At 33.5% G+C, this 15,426-nt stretch overlaps 1 protein-coding gene and 1 long non-coding RNA gene across 3 annotated transcripts; both read left to right on the forward strand.

Annotated features, from left to right (window-relative positions):
* Window positions 1–1,801: 1,801 nt before the first annotated feature.
* Window positions 1,802–15,038, forward strand: LOC147404755 (uncharacterized). Of its 2 annotated transcripts, none has more exons than XR_015177889.1 (3): window positions 1,802–2,243; window positions 13,606–13,732; window positions 13,842–15,038. It is a non-coding gene; the product is annotated as an uncharacterized LOC147404755 (long non-coding RNA). The 2 variants fall into 2 exon arrangements; XR_015177890.1 differs by lacking the exon at window positions 1,802–2,243 and adding an exon at window positions 9,967–10,247 and having other exon boundaries at window positions 10,741–13,732.
* On the forward strand, window positions 8,561–9,775 carry LOC147404756 (uncharacterized). The gene is made up of 2 exons (XM_086437764.1): window positions 8,561–8,864; window positions 8,957–9,775. Exons 1-2 carry the CDS (start codon window positions 8,583–8,585, stop codon window positions 9,632–9,634), a joined length of 960 nt encoding a protein of 319 aa, XP_086293890.1. The 5' UTR covers window positions 8,561–8,582; the 3' UTR covers window positions 9,635–9,775.
* Window positions 15,039–15,426: the final 388 nt, after the last annotated feature.

The raw sequence follows: 15,426 nt of genomic DNA on the forward strand, positions 1-15,426 counted from the left end.
AAACACCAACCTATCAATTTAGGTTTGTTTTTTCTCTACTCATGGGGTAAATGAGATAAATTTCAACTACTCAAAGAAAGTCCTCGACAAGCTCTTGGAGAATAATTAATCTCTTAAAGAAAGTCGTCGACAATTAGAAATTATACCTAAAATGAGACGATTACCTTATGTTGAGTAAGGCGTCTCCCGAAGATTAAGTGGAAAGTACTTCTTCCCGTAAACTTCTCTCAAAATCGTTTTACATTTTTTGCGTTTGCGAAATTATCATTAAAATTTGAACGATCACTAGTCTATTAAGAGAATCACCAACACCAATAATAATAAATCACAAATTGACTTTTTAGCCTAGATTGCTTATGAGATGCCCCCACAATTCAATGAGATGCCCCAAACTTGTCTGAACCCAATAATAGAGACTGAAAATAAAATCGAAATATAAGATGGTTTTGTTCAAAAATTGCACGAAAAGTGTGAGAAATTCAGAAAATGACCCACCTTATGAAAATTATCAAGAATCCCTTGATCTCTAAGCTTGTTACTATCTTGATGGACGACATTAAAAACTGGTGACAACTCACAACATTAAATTTAAAACTAAGCTTCTTCCAATGGGAAAACAAGGCAATAAATGGAAAAAAAAAATTATCATCCATGAACCAATCTCCATCAGAAGATATATAAGCTTTGGTTCTAATAAGGTTTAGATCAATAAGAATTTGTGCAACTTCAAGAAGTATTCCATGCTTCTTTGTATTGTCCACCTTCCTCACAAAGCGAATAAAAATATCAAATATAAACAAAGGTTAACTGTCCAAGCCCATAAAAATGGAAAGAAAACAAGACTTACCCTTATAACTATTGCAGTCTTGCAAGTTTCACTATCCATTTCAACCTTATAAAGGTTTTTAAAAAACACAATTGAGAAAAAAAACAGAGTTGTAAAAGTTTGGAATATCTTGAGTTAGGTTTAAAGTGACTTTCTGTTACATTAAAAGGAAGAAATTACAGACCTTGTGGATTCATTCTCCGAATGAATTTCTCATACTCATCATACATGTCCCATGAGGAGGTTAAATAAGCCTCTAAACAGAGGAATCACAATCGACGAAGGAAAAAAAATACAAAAAAAATTAATTGAAACCCATGAAACAAAACAATCCTTGGCCCTCAGAAAGCTAGATTGGAGATTAGAAAAATCTCTTTAAGAATCTCAAAAGACGAAATTGTTCGAAAAGTCATAATTTAAGATAGATAAACGGCCCAATCAAGCAAAAACATTAATTAAGACAAAGAAACAAGATAAGGAATGGAACCCATCACTCAAAACTACTAATCAAGAGAAACGAAATCAGAAAATCGCCAATACCCATTAACCAATACTACAAGAAAACAGTGAATCAGGAACCAAATTATAAAATGGATTTTATCCGTTTCAAATTAAAAACGGTTTTAAACCATTTTACCTATTAAAACCGTTTTAATCATGTCTTAAATGTCGCATTTCCAGTCTCATTATAAGAGAACGAACCAACCTCTCTCTCTCTCTCTCTCTCTCTCTCACACACGCAGTCGATGAAACATTCTTTGGACCCTCATTCTAACAGGAACGAAGAAGATGGTTGAACCGTAAGAGCCTGAGCATTCTCCCTTCTTCATCTTCCATCTTCGATCGTCACATTCGGGCTCTCATTTTTACAGAAACTAACAGTGTTTTTGGATTGAGAGAAAGGAAGGGAAGGGAAGGGAAAATAGTACCCTTTCTCCTGTTTGGATTGTTAAGTGGGGAGGGAAGAGAAGAAAAATGGAGGGAAGGGAAGGGAAAAACGTAACAAATTTGTTCCCTCCGAAAATGGAAAGACGCGGAGGGAAGAGAAGAGAGAGACTTTTCTATTCCAAATTTACCCTCATTCTTTTTAAAATTTCCAAAACTTATTTATATTGACAGACCATATATTACTACTTACACCCCATGTAATAAATCAGATTAAACTGATTTCAAAAACCCTAGAAATTTGCAAAACGAAGGAGCCAAACTTGAACTGAACTCGAAGACGACCTCTCTCTCTCATTCTTTTGATTTTCTTCAAGAAATCCTCTTCAACGTCACACAAATTTCTCTTCTTCAACCCCACACACGTTTCTCTTCTTCTTCTTTTTTCAAAAATCCTCAAAAACAAATTTGATTTCAAAAATCCTAGAAGTGTAGAATGAAGGAGTTGAACTCGAGTAGGAGACAACCTAAGGTATCGTCTCTCTCTCATTCTTCTGATTTTCTCCAAGAAACCCTCTTCAATGGCACACATTTCTCTTCTTCTTCTTTTTTCAAAAATCCTTACACCCTCTGGTTATTTTTTTATTTATTTATTTTTTTCGTAATAGTGGGAAGTTATCATCTTCGATCTCAAGGTCATCAAGAAGGTAAATTTTTTGAAAACCTAGATCTGTTTTTTCTTGAAAATCAAGAAAGTTTGATATTAGATATACTTTTCTAGATAGCTATATTTTTATGCAATTGTTCAGGGATTTGTCTTAACATAAAATGAAGCATACTTTGGGGGAGTAGATGAAATGAGTTGCGAGTTACTACAGACTCAGATTATTCCTTAAAGTAAAAAATGTAGTACTTACGCAGTAACTTTTGAGGCCTTTTCACTTGCATTGTTATTCTTAACTGAATTTGAATTTTGAGATGAAATTAGGGACTAGTTATCTGTTTTAGAATCTTTGGGAAAACCAAGTTCAATTTAAAGAATTGATTCTGGAGGATTGTTTTGTGTTTCATAGATTTTTCTAGGATGCTAGAGAATTCAAACTTGTATTCACTCTTAAACAGTACTTTGGAATTCAACTTCCCATAAATCCTAGATGTACGCCATAGTTGGCAAGGATATGACATGGACATAGTGTAAACTAAATACTTAAATTTAAAAAAGAAGTGTTAGTGCAATAAACTTCAGACTTGTACTCCTCAACGAACTTTTATATTGAATTGAGTCTAGGTAAGTTATCATGCACACCTTGAATGCCTAAGTTGTTCAGTTCAGTTGGTACTTATCACTCCGTTTATCAATGATTTATACCTTTGAATGGTGGAAACTAGCTTTACAGGAGTAGTCACCTTATGCTCTCCTTCTAGTACACTTGTAATAGGCCCCTGTTTTGTATTATAAATGTGACGAAATTGTAGAAATTATTACAAACCTTAAATTGAATCCCACTTGATCATCTAAAAGTGACACCATAGAAATCCTAGCCATTGATCTAAATATATCACAGACAAACAATGGTACACAATTAAGAGGATAAATTATAATCTAAGCTGTTCATCAATCAAAGTTTTTAAGGATCTTAATCATGTTTAAGTTTGTACATGTGTGCCCCGTGGGATTAGTCGGGTGCTCTAAGAGGCTTGGATACCCAAGTTATTAAAAAAAAAATTGAGGTATATTAAATATAAAGGTTTGAGCAAAAAAGAAAAAAATTGATTATCTCACAAGTCTATGTTTCTAATGATCTTCCTAGAAAATGAACTTGACATCAACTCATAGCTTTTCGTGAAAAAAATATAGTGTAGCTTCTAGTGTATTTAGAACTTCTTCCTTGTAATACAAAAATTAAAGGACTTTAAAGAACAATAATTCCCTCATCATTAACTTGGATGACATCTTATTTGATTTTTCTATTTTATTATAAAAGTGAAGTATACATTACTTTGATTTTTGTTTTATTTCTTAGGTAAGCGAGATTTGTGATAATTAATTAACAGGTGTAATTAGTGTTTGAACTCAAGTTATTGTATCAACACTCACATATTTTAATTTACTTAAGAGGAATACTATCTCTTAAGATTGGTTAATCATTTTTTTACATATCCAAACTCTACAACATAACATGCCTATTTTGTTTTTTGTTTTTTTTTTGTTTTTTAACTTTTTTTAAGATGTAAGGTAAAGAAATGGGGATGGGGGGTTTGTTACCAAATTATTGGGTTTTTTTTTTAAAAGATTTTTTGTTGATGTCTGTTTCCTTGAAATTCTTCTTCTTTGGGTTGTTGCAGTTTTTTCAATTCTTATACTTTCTAATATTTTTCATATTTAGTCTTTTTTGTTTTCTTTTGCTTTGATTTAATTTCTTTAAGCTTTCAACTGTTAAACGTTAACTATATCTATTTTGTATAGTGGTCCTCTAGATATAACTTGATTGCCTTGATCTCTGTTTATTAGTCTTGAACCTTCGGTTAAATATTTGTTTATCTACAATTTGGTCTATGTTCAACATCTTGTTAGATTTCTAGCTCAGTTTCTATTTCATATTTATCAACTCAATTTGTTCATTGATATTTAAAATTGTCTTTACTTGTGTGTAGTTTTGTGAAAGGAACATATTCATTTTTGTGTGGAAGGAACCCAATTGAGTAAAGACAAATCTAGCACAAAAAAAAGACAGACCTTATATTATTGGTTATGCAATCCATTATGACACTGGATTGAATATTGATTGCCCTTTAAATGGTTCACATGTACATTTAAACTTTTTTTTTACAGCTCTTTGTGGTGTTATCGTGTACAACTACTTGAAGTTCAAGGAATCCCCTACATCTCAACTTCCTATTGAAAGTATCCCTCAAGGAGCAATAAAGGTCAGTTTTCTTTTTTATTTATATATTTCATTGAGTGTGTATTAGAAAGTTCATCTAATAAATTGGTTTTTATTTTCACTCCTATTCTTGCTAATGTCATACCCTCTATTAGTAAGAAGGCTTGCTACTTTTTTATTGCTAAATATAAAACATTTTCTCCTTTAAATAATGATTTTACCATAACCGACTAAACCCATCCAATAGTCCAATGCTTTGAATTATCGAATTTGGTAACCTTTGATGTAAGGGATCTCCTTTATGATGGTGTTATCGAATTTTGATTTTTTTGCTTTGGGTTCTCTTTGATTGTATACCATCTTTTAATTTTCATTAAAAGAGGGGCATAAACATATAGATTGTACCTGTTCATCTCACCTATATGGATTAAAAAATTTCTCGTATTATAATGTAGACATATATGTGTACGGTTAATTACTACATAGTTGTTATAATTATTATTGTAATTGTTGTGTAGTTTCTAGATGGATAGAGAAGAAGAATTGGATGATTCGTTTTATGAAGATTTTTTTCATCGTTGTCAAATTTGGAAAAAACTTGTTGTGGAATGGGATCGAAGGCGTCGTATGGCTGCACACGTGGTTTGTCTTGTGGCTGCCTATTTGGTTAAGCAGTCTGAGTATAGAAATTATGTGGATCACTCTATAATGCCGAACAATTTAGAAAGAGAGTGTGTAAGACACGAATTGATGAACGAACTTAGGACTAATGAAAAATGTCGTGATATTATACGGATGGGGCCTGAAGCTTTTGAAAATTTATGCAATTTGCTTCAAACTTCTGGTCGACTTACTCACACTCGACGAGCTACAGTTGAAGAGCAAGTTGCCAAATTTCTTCATATATTGTCACAAAATGTAAGGAATCGCACCATTTCATTTTTTTTTCGTCGTTCTGGTGAGACTATAAGTCGTCATTTTCATCGTGTTCTACGAGCCATAATATCATTAGTCGAACTCTATCTTAAACAACCTGATGGATCAAAAGTTTCTCCAGAAATATTCAACAATAGTAGATTCTACCCATACTTCAAGGTAAATATAATTATTACTTCCTTTTATATAAATTTCATTTAAATAGTAAAAATATTATTTTCGTAATAGAATTTGATATATTACATTAATATCAGGATTGCATAGGTGCACTTGATGGAACACATATTCGTGTGAAAGTTTCTAGTACAGATGCACCAAGATATCGTGGAAGGAAGGAATATCCAACACAAAATGTATTGGCAACATGTACTTTTGACTTGAAATTCACATATGTCTTACCTGGATGGGAAGGAACTGCATCAGATTCAAGGATAATTAAAAATGCACTAACAAGAGAAGATAATTTAAAAATCCCTAACGGTAATCTATTTAACTATTAATATATATTTCTTTTATCTAATTAAAAATACTATTGTAGTACTGACTTTTAATCTTAATAGGTAAATATTACCTTGTTGATGCTGGATATATGCTTAGGAGTGGACTTGTGACACCTTACAGAGGTGTGCGTTACCACTTGAAAGAATATTCTACACATGCGCCACAAAATCCTCGAGAGCTATTTAATCATCGACATGCCTCCTTGCGCAATGCAATTGAAAGATGTTTTGGAGTATTGAAGAAAAGATTTCCTATTATAAGAAGCACGACAGAGCCCACTTACTCAATTGACACGCAATCAGAGATAATTTTAGCATGTTGTATTCTCCACAATTTCTTAATGGGTGTTGATCCTGATGAGCATCTTATTGCTGAAGTAGATAGAGAAATCATGAATGAGTTTGAATCTCAAGAAGATGTTCATTTTCGAGATAATGATGATGAAGACTCTAGACGAGGAACAATTTTAAGAGATAACTGAAAGCGCCCTCGATCCGCGGGGTGCGCGGATCCGCTTTTGACCCTTGAGGTTTGGGAGTCGCCACCTAGTTATTATGGTCTAGGAACCAAACTGACTCTAAAATGGATAAAAACTAATCTACTACAGAAAATCTGAATCCGGGGATCATGTTACGGGGTTGGAAGGTGTTAGGCACCAACCCCGCCCGGCCATTGCCGGTCTCTACTTATCCCAAATAAAGTTACATCGCTAATGACAAACCTAGATTAAAAAAAATAATAAAAAAAACTTACCTTCGATCTGCAAAAGTGTTATTCCCTCAGATCTGGTGAGAATGGCTCCTTGTACCGTATTCCTTACTTTGTTCTGTCTCCGGATCTGATTTCTGATCTCCGAGGCAAGGTGTCTCTTACTTGGATCTGGATGCTTTGAATTTGTGGTGGATTTTTGAGGTGTTTTTGAGAGGTTTTTGGGTGTTTTTTAGGCTAAAATCGGAGTAGGGGTGTTAGGGAAGGAGTTGGGGCTCCAAAATTAGGGTTTTGGGGAGGTTATGGAGGCTTCTTCACCTACTTTTTCTAGGGTTTTTTCTTTGATACGAAAATAGGGTGTGGAGGCTCCTATTTATAAAGTTTTTAGAAGCATTAGGGTTTGATTAGGGTTTCTTTTAGGGTTTTGACTTAGTCTTTAGGGTTTTAGGGTTTTGACTTTAGTCTTATGAGATTGACTTGATTAGTTTTAGATTAGGGTTTGGATTTAGGGTTTTGACCTTAGTCTTATGAGATTGACTTGATTAGTTTAGATTAGGGTTTTAATTTAGGGTTTTGACTTTAGTCTTATGAGATTGACTTTAATTTTGACTTCAGTCTTGCTTGATTGACTTTAATTTTGACTTCAGTCTCACTTGATTGACCTTGACTTTAGTCTTGCTTGATTTACTTTTATTTTGACTTTGGTCTTATTTGATTGACTTTAATATCTTGACTTTAGTCTTGCTTGATTGATTTTAAATTTTTGGAGAACCCCTTTCTATTATATCTTTAATTCTTTGGACCCCCAAATGGAGGGGTCCTTAAAGAAATATCCCACGAACCCTCAACAATTTTGCCTGAGAGTCCAATTAATCGATTTTTTAGGTTCAACTTTTTAAATTAATTTCATTAATGTTTCACTTTAATTATTTAATGTTTTATTTATTAATTTCGAAAATTTTAATTATGAAAATTGTGAAATTACCGTTTTGCCCTCGGAGAGGATTTTTTACGTTTTAAGTCGTTTTTCAATGTTCCAAGATGTTTTGGAATCAGTTTTTCGTAAGGAATTCAATGGGAATGTTGGTTTTTGTCATTTATGAAGTTTTTTGTATGAAATGATCGTGAACTTTATGAGGGGTATTTTCGTAATTTTGTCAAAATTTGTGAAAATTAGCGAAGTGGTTTACTTGGTTTCGATTTATTGTTTTATGTGTTTGAGTGGGTTTTCCTAAGCGTAATGCAGGCTCTAGAGTTATTTTGATGTTAGGGGTATTTTTGTAATTTAGTGATTTTTATCGTGAAGCTTCTTTTTTTATTTGCAAGATGATGATTTATATGTTTCTGGGGTCGTATTTTCCTAGCGTAGCGTGGTTTCTAAGTTTTGTCAGTTCGAGATACCTCATTCGGATTTCTGAAACATATCTGGTAACAAAATAAAGCATTGGAATAGACCTCCATCATTGGGAACCTTTGCGATCGGGTTGACGACTTGATTAATCAGGCGGATGCAAAAATGAGGTGTCTACAATAACATTGCAGCTACCATGTGGAGTGATTATGTATTGAATTAAGTGTGACTTTTTATTATTTTTTTTCTTTACATGCAAAATTATAACTGGATGATTGTATTGTAAGACTATGTTAAGTATTGGTTTAAATTTTGACTCTGAACTTATTTGATATTGGATATCCATTTAAATGTATTATCTTGTTTGCATAATAACTTACTATATTACAAATTATGCCTTAATTAATATAATTCTTTATTTCTGTATATATTATAGATGAGCAAGTCTTACAAAACAGATAAGGACCAAGCTTTGAAATGGAATGAGCAAATGGATGCGGTTCTCATTGACGCATTTGTTCATCAGAACGACAATGGAAACAGAGTTAATAGGACTTTCACAACCACGACATATGACAAAATTGTGGTTGAATTGAATGAAAGGCTTGGGTATGAATTTAATAAGCAACTCGTGAAGAACCGCATGAAAATAATTAAAAAGAACTTCAATGAGTGCTATGATATTTTCAAGGGTGGCCTGAGTGGTTTTGCATGGAATCAAGAGACAAAGATGATGGATGCTGAGCCTGAAGTTTGGAAGGCTTTGATTGAGGTTAAATTTTATTACTAATTTAAATTATGTCACTTTAATTTATTTATTAATATGCAATAATGTTTTAAAGTTTTTTTTCTTTATTGTTGTAGGCAAAACTTGAAGCAAAGAAGTGGATGAATACACCTTTACCTCACTATGAAAAACTAACAAAACTCTTTGGAAAGGATAGAGCAACAGGACAAGGTGCTGAAACTGCATTCGAAAAAGTGAAGGGATGGAATAATGAGATGCAGACAGGTGGGGGGATAGAAGGGAGTGGGCGTGGTAAAACACTTATTGATGATATTGATTATATGGTGATAAATGATGATATATGTTTGGAGGACTTTGAAGGTTCACATGATATGCATGAAGAAGGTCGATCAACAACTCCTTATGAATCAGTTTCTAACAAGTCTACTACTTCCTCACAATCCAAGAAAAGAAAGGCATCATCTTCAACAGATTATTCAGGAATTGAGGATTCAATGAAAGATATTGCATTTGCAATTGAAAAAGGAAATGAGATTTTTAGAGAAGGAAATGAAATTCTAAAACACGGAATTCGTGAAACAAATGAGATTCTTCAGAGGACTCGAGCATGCGTTTACTCAGAGGAGGATGCTTTTGATGAGTTAGTAAGATTAGGCATTGATTCAGACTTACTTGATCGTGCCTACTCTTTTCTCATCAAAAACCCAAGAAGAATGAGGGCGTTTTTTGGTAACCCAGCTGAGAGGCGTATGCGATACTTGATGACAATGTTGAATAGTGCTGGAGATTCTTGATTTAGTTTGTTAACACTTTTTGTGATGTAACTTGATTAATACTTTGGAGATGCTTTTGTGATGTGACTTGTTCAATATTTTGGTGATGTGACTTTTTGTGATGTAACTTGATTAACACTTTTTTGTGTTGTTTAAGATGTTAGTACCTATTTCTCCTTTAATGTTATCTAAGTACCCATTTCGATTTTTTTCATGATTTAAGTGCTCTACATGTTATGATTTTTCATTCTTCTTTGGGATTTGGTATCATTTCTCACCTCTCCTTTTAATGATAAGTCTTCATCATTATTTTCTTCTTTGTATGTTTGTTTTGATTTATTCTAGATTTTCTCCACATATGCTTGCTTGTATATAGATGTTATGATGCAGATATCTATATGGGTTTCTCATTTTGTGACTTTGCATTTGGCAGAGAAGGGCTAAATAATAATGGTGAAAGATGATGATGGTGGTGGTGTTGCTACTGGAATGAAGGAAGTACCCCCAAAATACTATCCATACCCACCTCCTTTGACTCTGGGCATTTGATTATATGATCCCCATTATTGGTGGAAAAGAATTAGACTTGTATCGGCTATTTGTGGAGGTTACTTCTCGAGGTGGTATTGATCAGGTGAGATGATATAATCGACTAATTAGTAGTTTCACATTGTCTTTTCTCATGATTAGTTTGACACTGTTCATTCCCCCCTCATATTTAAGATGAATGGCATCCGTAATTATTCCAAGATTGTTGTTGCTTTGAATTATATATGTATGCGACCATACTAGGTAGGATTTGAATCAATGCTATGCTCTAGACTGGGTAATTTTCATTTTTATTACATTTTAATGCCTCACACACACACACACAAGGCTTTTTTGGGATTTTCTAATGAATGCCTACACACCGCCAAACAACTGGTTATCATTTTGCTAGAATTTTGTAGGGGAAAGTAGTTGTCTATGTAGAATTAGATGATCACCTTGACATGCTGGTTTTCACACACACTTCCAACACCATAGATAAGCACCTTGACATGCTGGTAAGAAAAGAAATAAAAAGGAACAGTTTGTGTTGTGTGTCAAAGCATTTCTGCCTCACAAACCAATCTTAATTCATGCAGATGGTCTGGCATCACCTTAATAAAAACATTCCAGAAGATGTAGCATTTGCTGAATCTAGGATACGGGCTGAAATAATTGCAGCAGAAGACATTTGCATGATATGGGAGCTATCACTATTATTATAGTTTCTGATTCATAAGCAATGGACCGTATCGGAGAGGTTTGCAAAGCTCTCTTACCTTTTTTATTGGTTCATTGATTTTTTCCATTAAAAATGTATGTCCCAACAACTTATATCACTTGTACATCTAAATACCATCATCTCTGATTTGCTAACTCTATGGACATGTTAATGTTATATATTGACAACACAACATTTTCTCTATAAAACATGGGTGGTCGTATTGCTGTCTTGTAATTTCTTTTCCTTTTGTTTTATCAGAACATGTCACAACACTCTAGGAAAGCTAGGCTTTATTTATTAAACACTAATCATCAACATGGTATCCCTACAATGGATACTAATTGTTCTAAAGTGGTTGAGGGGTATCTTTGTCTTGTTTAGTGCTTTGAAAACTGCTTCTCTATGAGTAGATGGAGTCATAAGGAGTCCCTATACCGAGATATTTGCTTGAGCTCCATTAAATGCGAACCATCTAGGGTCCTCAACAATTTCTCCATATTTATGAATGGCTGAATGTAAATAATGGAGTGGGGTCTTTGATGTTTTGTATATCCCACCTCCATATCTCTGTTTTTATTTATTTAAGTCCTTATAGACCACAGATCACTGGTGCAATTAATTGTCAAACAATCGATCCCACCTCACTTTATTTTCTTCTTGAATAACTAGGAATTGGTTTTCTCAAATCAAGCCAGACAAATAATTTCCACCTTTCTCTTGGAAGGTTTGAATTTGGGACTAGCCACACCAAATTTGCACCTCATATCTCCATTTACATTGCCATTCATTAAAAAAAAAATGATGCGATTGAAGTCATTTGGATGATCAAAGATACCATTACATTATTTCATCTGCAGTAGCTATAACTGTTGTTTCATCTGCAGTAGGTATAACTGTTGTTTCACATATAACTAGTGTGAAATTGTTGTATCAAATTGCATACAACAACTGAAATTGTTTGAACTAGTGTTATAATGTTGAGATAATAATTTGAGCCAAACCTTTGTAATCTTTGACAAGTGTGTTTTAATCTTTAATTGGGGTGTGATAAAGAATTTAAGAAATTGGGTGTAATAAGTTAAAGTTGGGGTGCCAATAACAACATTGCAGTACAGGTTGCACTCGTGAAGTGGGAAAGAAATCCACCAACCTATGTGTTGCCTAAGATACTTTTCAGTCTTCCACCAAAATGCAACCTGAATGCAAAATCATAAAAATCCAATCTAATTCATCATTTGGAGTTGAAAAGACTGTGATGGGGTTGATATTCATCTTAAGAGGTTTTATGTTGAAATCTTCTAATATTAGCTTCTCAAGGTAGTCACCTCTTCTCTAATGTGTTCTTACATCCTTGTATATGTGTCAACAAATATTGACCCCAATTTATTGCAGGTCAGACTCAATAACTTTCGTTAGCCCGATTGGGTGATTATAATCTGGCTTATGGATGGAGTTCTCTATGGCATTTGCTAGAATGGCTCATTGATTTGGCTTATGGATGGAGTTCATGCCCATCTTATTATAAGAGTTTTGACTTAATAGTTATATTTGATATCTTGGGCATGTGTTTCTTGGTTTTTTATTGTGAATTTAGTATTGGATTGTGCTGGTGTAGAAGTGCTTCTATACTTTTTTTGTTTGTTGGGATAATATGTACTTCAACTTCACCTTTGTTCCCCGATATAAGTGCAGGTTTTTAGGACTCATTTGTGACTTTGTGGTACAAGACATAGTAGCTAATGCTCTAGCTCAAGCCTTTAGTATTCTTCATGTTGTTTTAGTTAGTTTCACTTTATTTTCTTTTTTTCCTATAGTATGCTACCTTGATATACTTGTGTATCTTATGGATTGTTTGCATTTATTTCTTATCTTCTACTTAATTTTTTATTATCGCTTGCAAGAAATATTTACATATGTAAATATGTAATAGCTATATGTACGGTATCTTGTGGGAACAGAGAATTTTTCACTGCTGACCCTCTTTGATCTATGACCTTTTCTAGTGCTTTGATTCTTTTTTTTTTTCCCTTAGTTATTAAAAGCTAGTCATGCTATATGTGGAAGCTTAGGCATATAAAATATACCTTTAAGTGCTTTTTAAAATGAGCTTCCAGATCTGTTATTTGGTCTTTTCTTGATATTCATCCATGGACTCAATTTTCTTCAATTTCTGCCATTTTTTATCATTAGCTGCTTTCCATCTCTTCTCTTTGTTTTGCCATTTTTATTTTCTAATATGTTGTTGTATTCTTATCACTTATTACCACACCCTCAAGAATCTGTAATAGTTGCTCTAACAACAAACCATTTGCTACCACACCCACAAAGACGCGGACACATGTGTTGGTGTTCATTGCCGGTACAAAGTATTGCACACACCGACTCCCACAAGCACAACAGATTATTTCATGTTGAGTGATGTTTTCGTTGAATACTTTAGTTTGTATGAAGTATTCTACATAGAAAGAATGCATTTAGATAAGCTGATATACATTTAAAATCATAAAAAATAGTATATAAACATGATAGCTGAAAGCAAAATACTTGAATAGATTCAACTTTTGATATCTTCATGCACCTAACATAAAGATCGCACGGTGTATAACACAGAAAGTTCTTTGAAAGCTGAATCCTTTCATAGTTTGCCACTCTAATGTTAAATTCCATTGGCAACAAAACTAAGCATATAGTTTTACTGATGGCTAGACCTCAATATTAGTATTTGTGGTACTTTATGCAGAACCCATGGCCTCAAGTCTGGGAAGTTGTTGAAAGAATTTTGTGGGCACACATCTTATGTGAATGATGCTATCTTTACACATGATGGATCATGTGTTATTACTGCTTCCAGTGATTGCACGGTCAAGGTAGGTTATCTTGTAGATCCATCAAGCTTTATGATTTTCTTCCCAAACCCCTTTCATTACTTGCCTTGCTTTCTGCGGCCTTTTGGAACTATCACTGTTCTTCTTGCAGGTCTGTGATAGATAGCAAATGAAATCATCATGTTTGATTTCAAAAAAGAGGACCATGTGGAAGATGTTCCCACTGTCAAAGGAGTTGGGTATTTGTAACTCAAATGCTTTCACAATGGATGTTGTATACATTTCAGATAATTCAATTTTAACCATAAACGTTATATTCCACCCCATAATGATCTTGTATAGTAAGATGATTCATCTTGCTTGTGTGAACAGAGTGAATATCAATGAACACACAACTTTCAGGTCCATGAAAAAAAGTTGGTCTACTGTCATCTTATAATTTTTTCTTCTTTTAATTTGATTGATATGTGACTCATGATTATGGTCGTTTTCACATTATTTATGTAGGTGGAGAGGTTTGCATGCTTGTACACAAGCCAAGTTACCAACTTAAGCTTATACTCGCCCAACAAATACTACAGACCAAGTGAAGACTTCATGCCCCATGAATTCGATATACTCGCCATCTAACTTAACGGAAATGGTGATTGATTGATTGATCTTTATAGGGAAAAATGTGGTGTCATGTAATAAATGTTTGTCAAATTGTTCTGGATCCATGTATCTTAACGTGTCAATTGTGATTATAAATCAAGTTCTTCACTTTGTTTTCAGAATTGGAATTGATTTCACTTGGAAAATTCGAATTAATAAATTTCACTTGATCTTATCCTCTATCGAAATCACCCAAAATGATCATTGAACAGACATTGTTTTATGTTTCGTGGCAAAAATGTAAACCACGACACCAATTCGAGATCCATGTGATAGAGGATCTGAGTGAATCTTCTGAACTTCAAACATCTTCCTCGCCTTTTTGAAGTAAATGGAATCAAAACACCTCTTCAGATGAGCCATCAAGAACATGACATCATTGTCTCCATTTAAGAACAATCGAAGTGTACTAAGAAGAAGTTTGAAGAAGTAATCGTAGTAAACAACATCAGAACCTAAGATAACATCAAACACTTCTCCAATTGATCCCACATCTTTCACCCTCCCCATATAAGAGATTTGACATTGACAGTCATACCCTTCAATCCAACTGCATTGGCATTTACGGTTGCATTGAATTGGAGGTTGTAGAGGACGTGAGGGAGATCGGTGAGAGTGACATTGGCATCGAGGATTGCTGCAACAGCAATGCCATAGTCGACTTTTTATTACTTTCTTCTCCTCAAGAGGTAAATTAGGGCTGATTTGGTTCTTTAGTAGAAAAAACTCGAAAATTGGAAATGGGTGGGTTTTATCAATGTCAAGTTCACAACTTTTTATTTGAAAAAATGATGAACTTGACAGTAATTAAAAAAGCATCGAGTTTGCCAGTAAACAAAAAGTGAACTTGTTAAGAAATTTACTATTAATTTTAAGTGTAATGGTTATTTGTAGACTATGAAGGGTATAATAGTCATTTGGACTAAAAATAATTTCTTAGTATGATATTTGGTTGAAAGATAAATATTTATCATATTCTTTATAAATAAGTTTAGGTGTTTATATTTTGTATCATTGTACAAATAGAATTTTTTTCTTTAGATTATGAAGGGTATAATAGTCATTTAACAAGAATAATTTCT

This window comes from Akebia trifoliata, chromosome 4 (assembly GCF_017979445.1).
Source record: "Akebia trifoliata isolate Shusen 1 chromosome 4, ASM1797944v1, whole genome shotgun sequence".
NCBI classification, from domain to species: Eukaryota; Viridiplantae; Streptophyta; class Magnoliopsida; order Ranunculales; family Lardizabalaceae; genus Akebia; species Akebia trifoliata.

Bases quoted from the DNA above. Each gene is read 5' to 3' on its own strand.
- LOC147404756 (XM_086437764.1), top strand. From the start codon at position 8,583: ATGGATGCGGTTCTCATTGACGCATTTGTTCATCAGAACGACAATGGA. The intron at 8,865-8,956 runs GTTAAATTTTAT...TTATTGTTGTAG, and splicing joins TTTGGAAGGCTTTGATTGAG to GCAAAACTTGAAGCAAAGAA.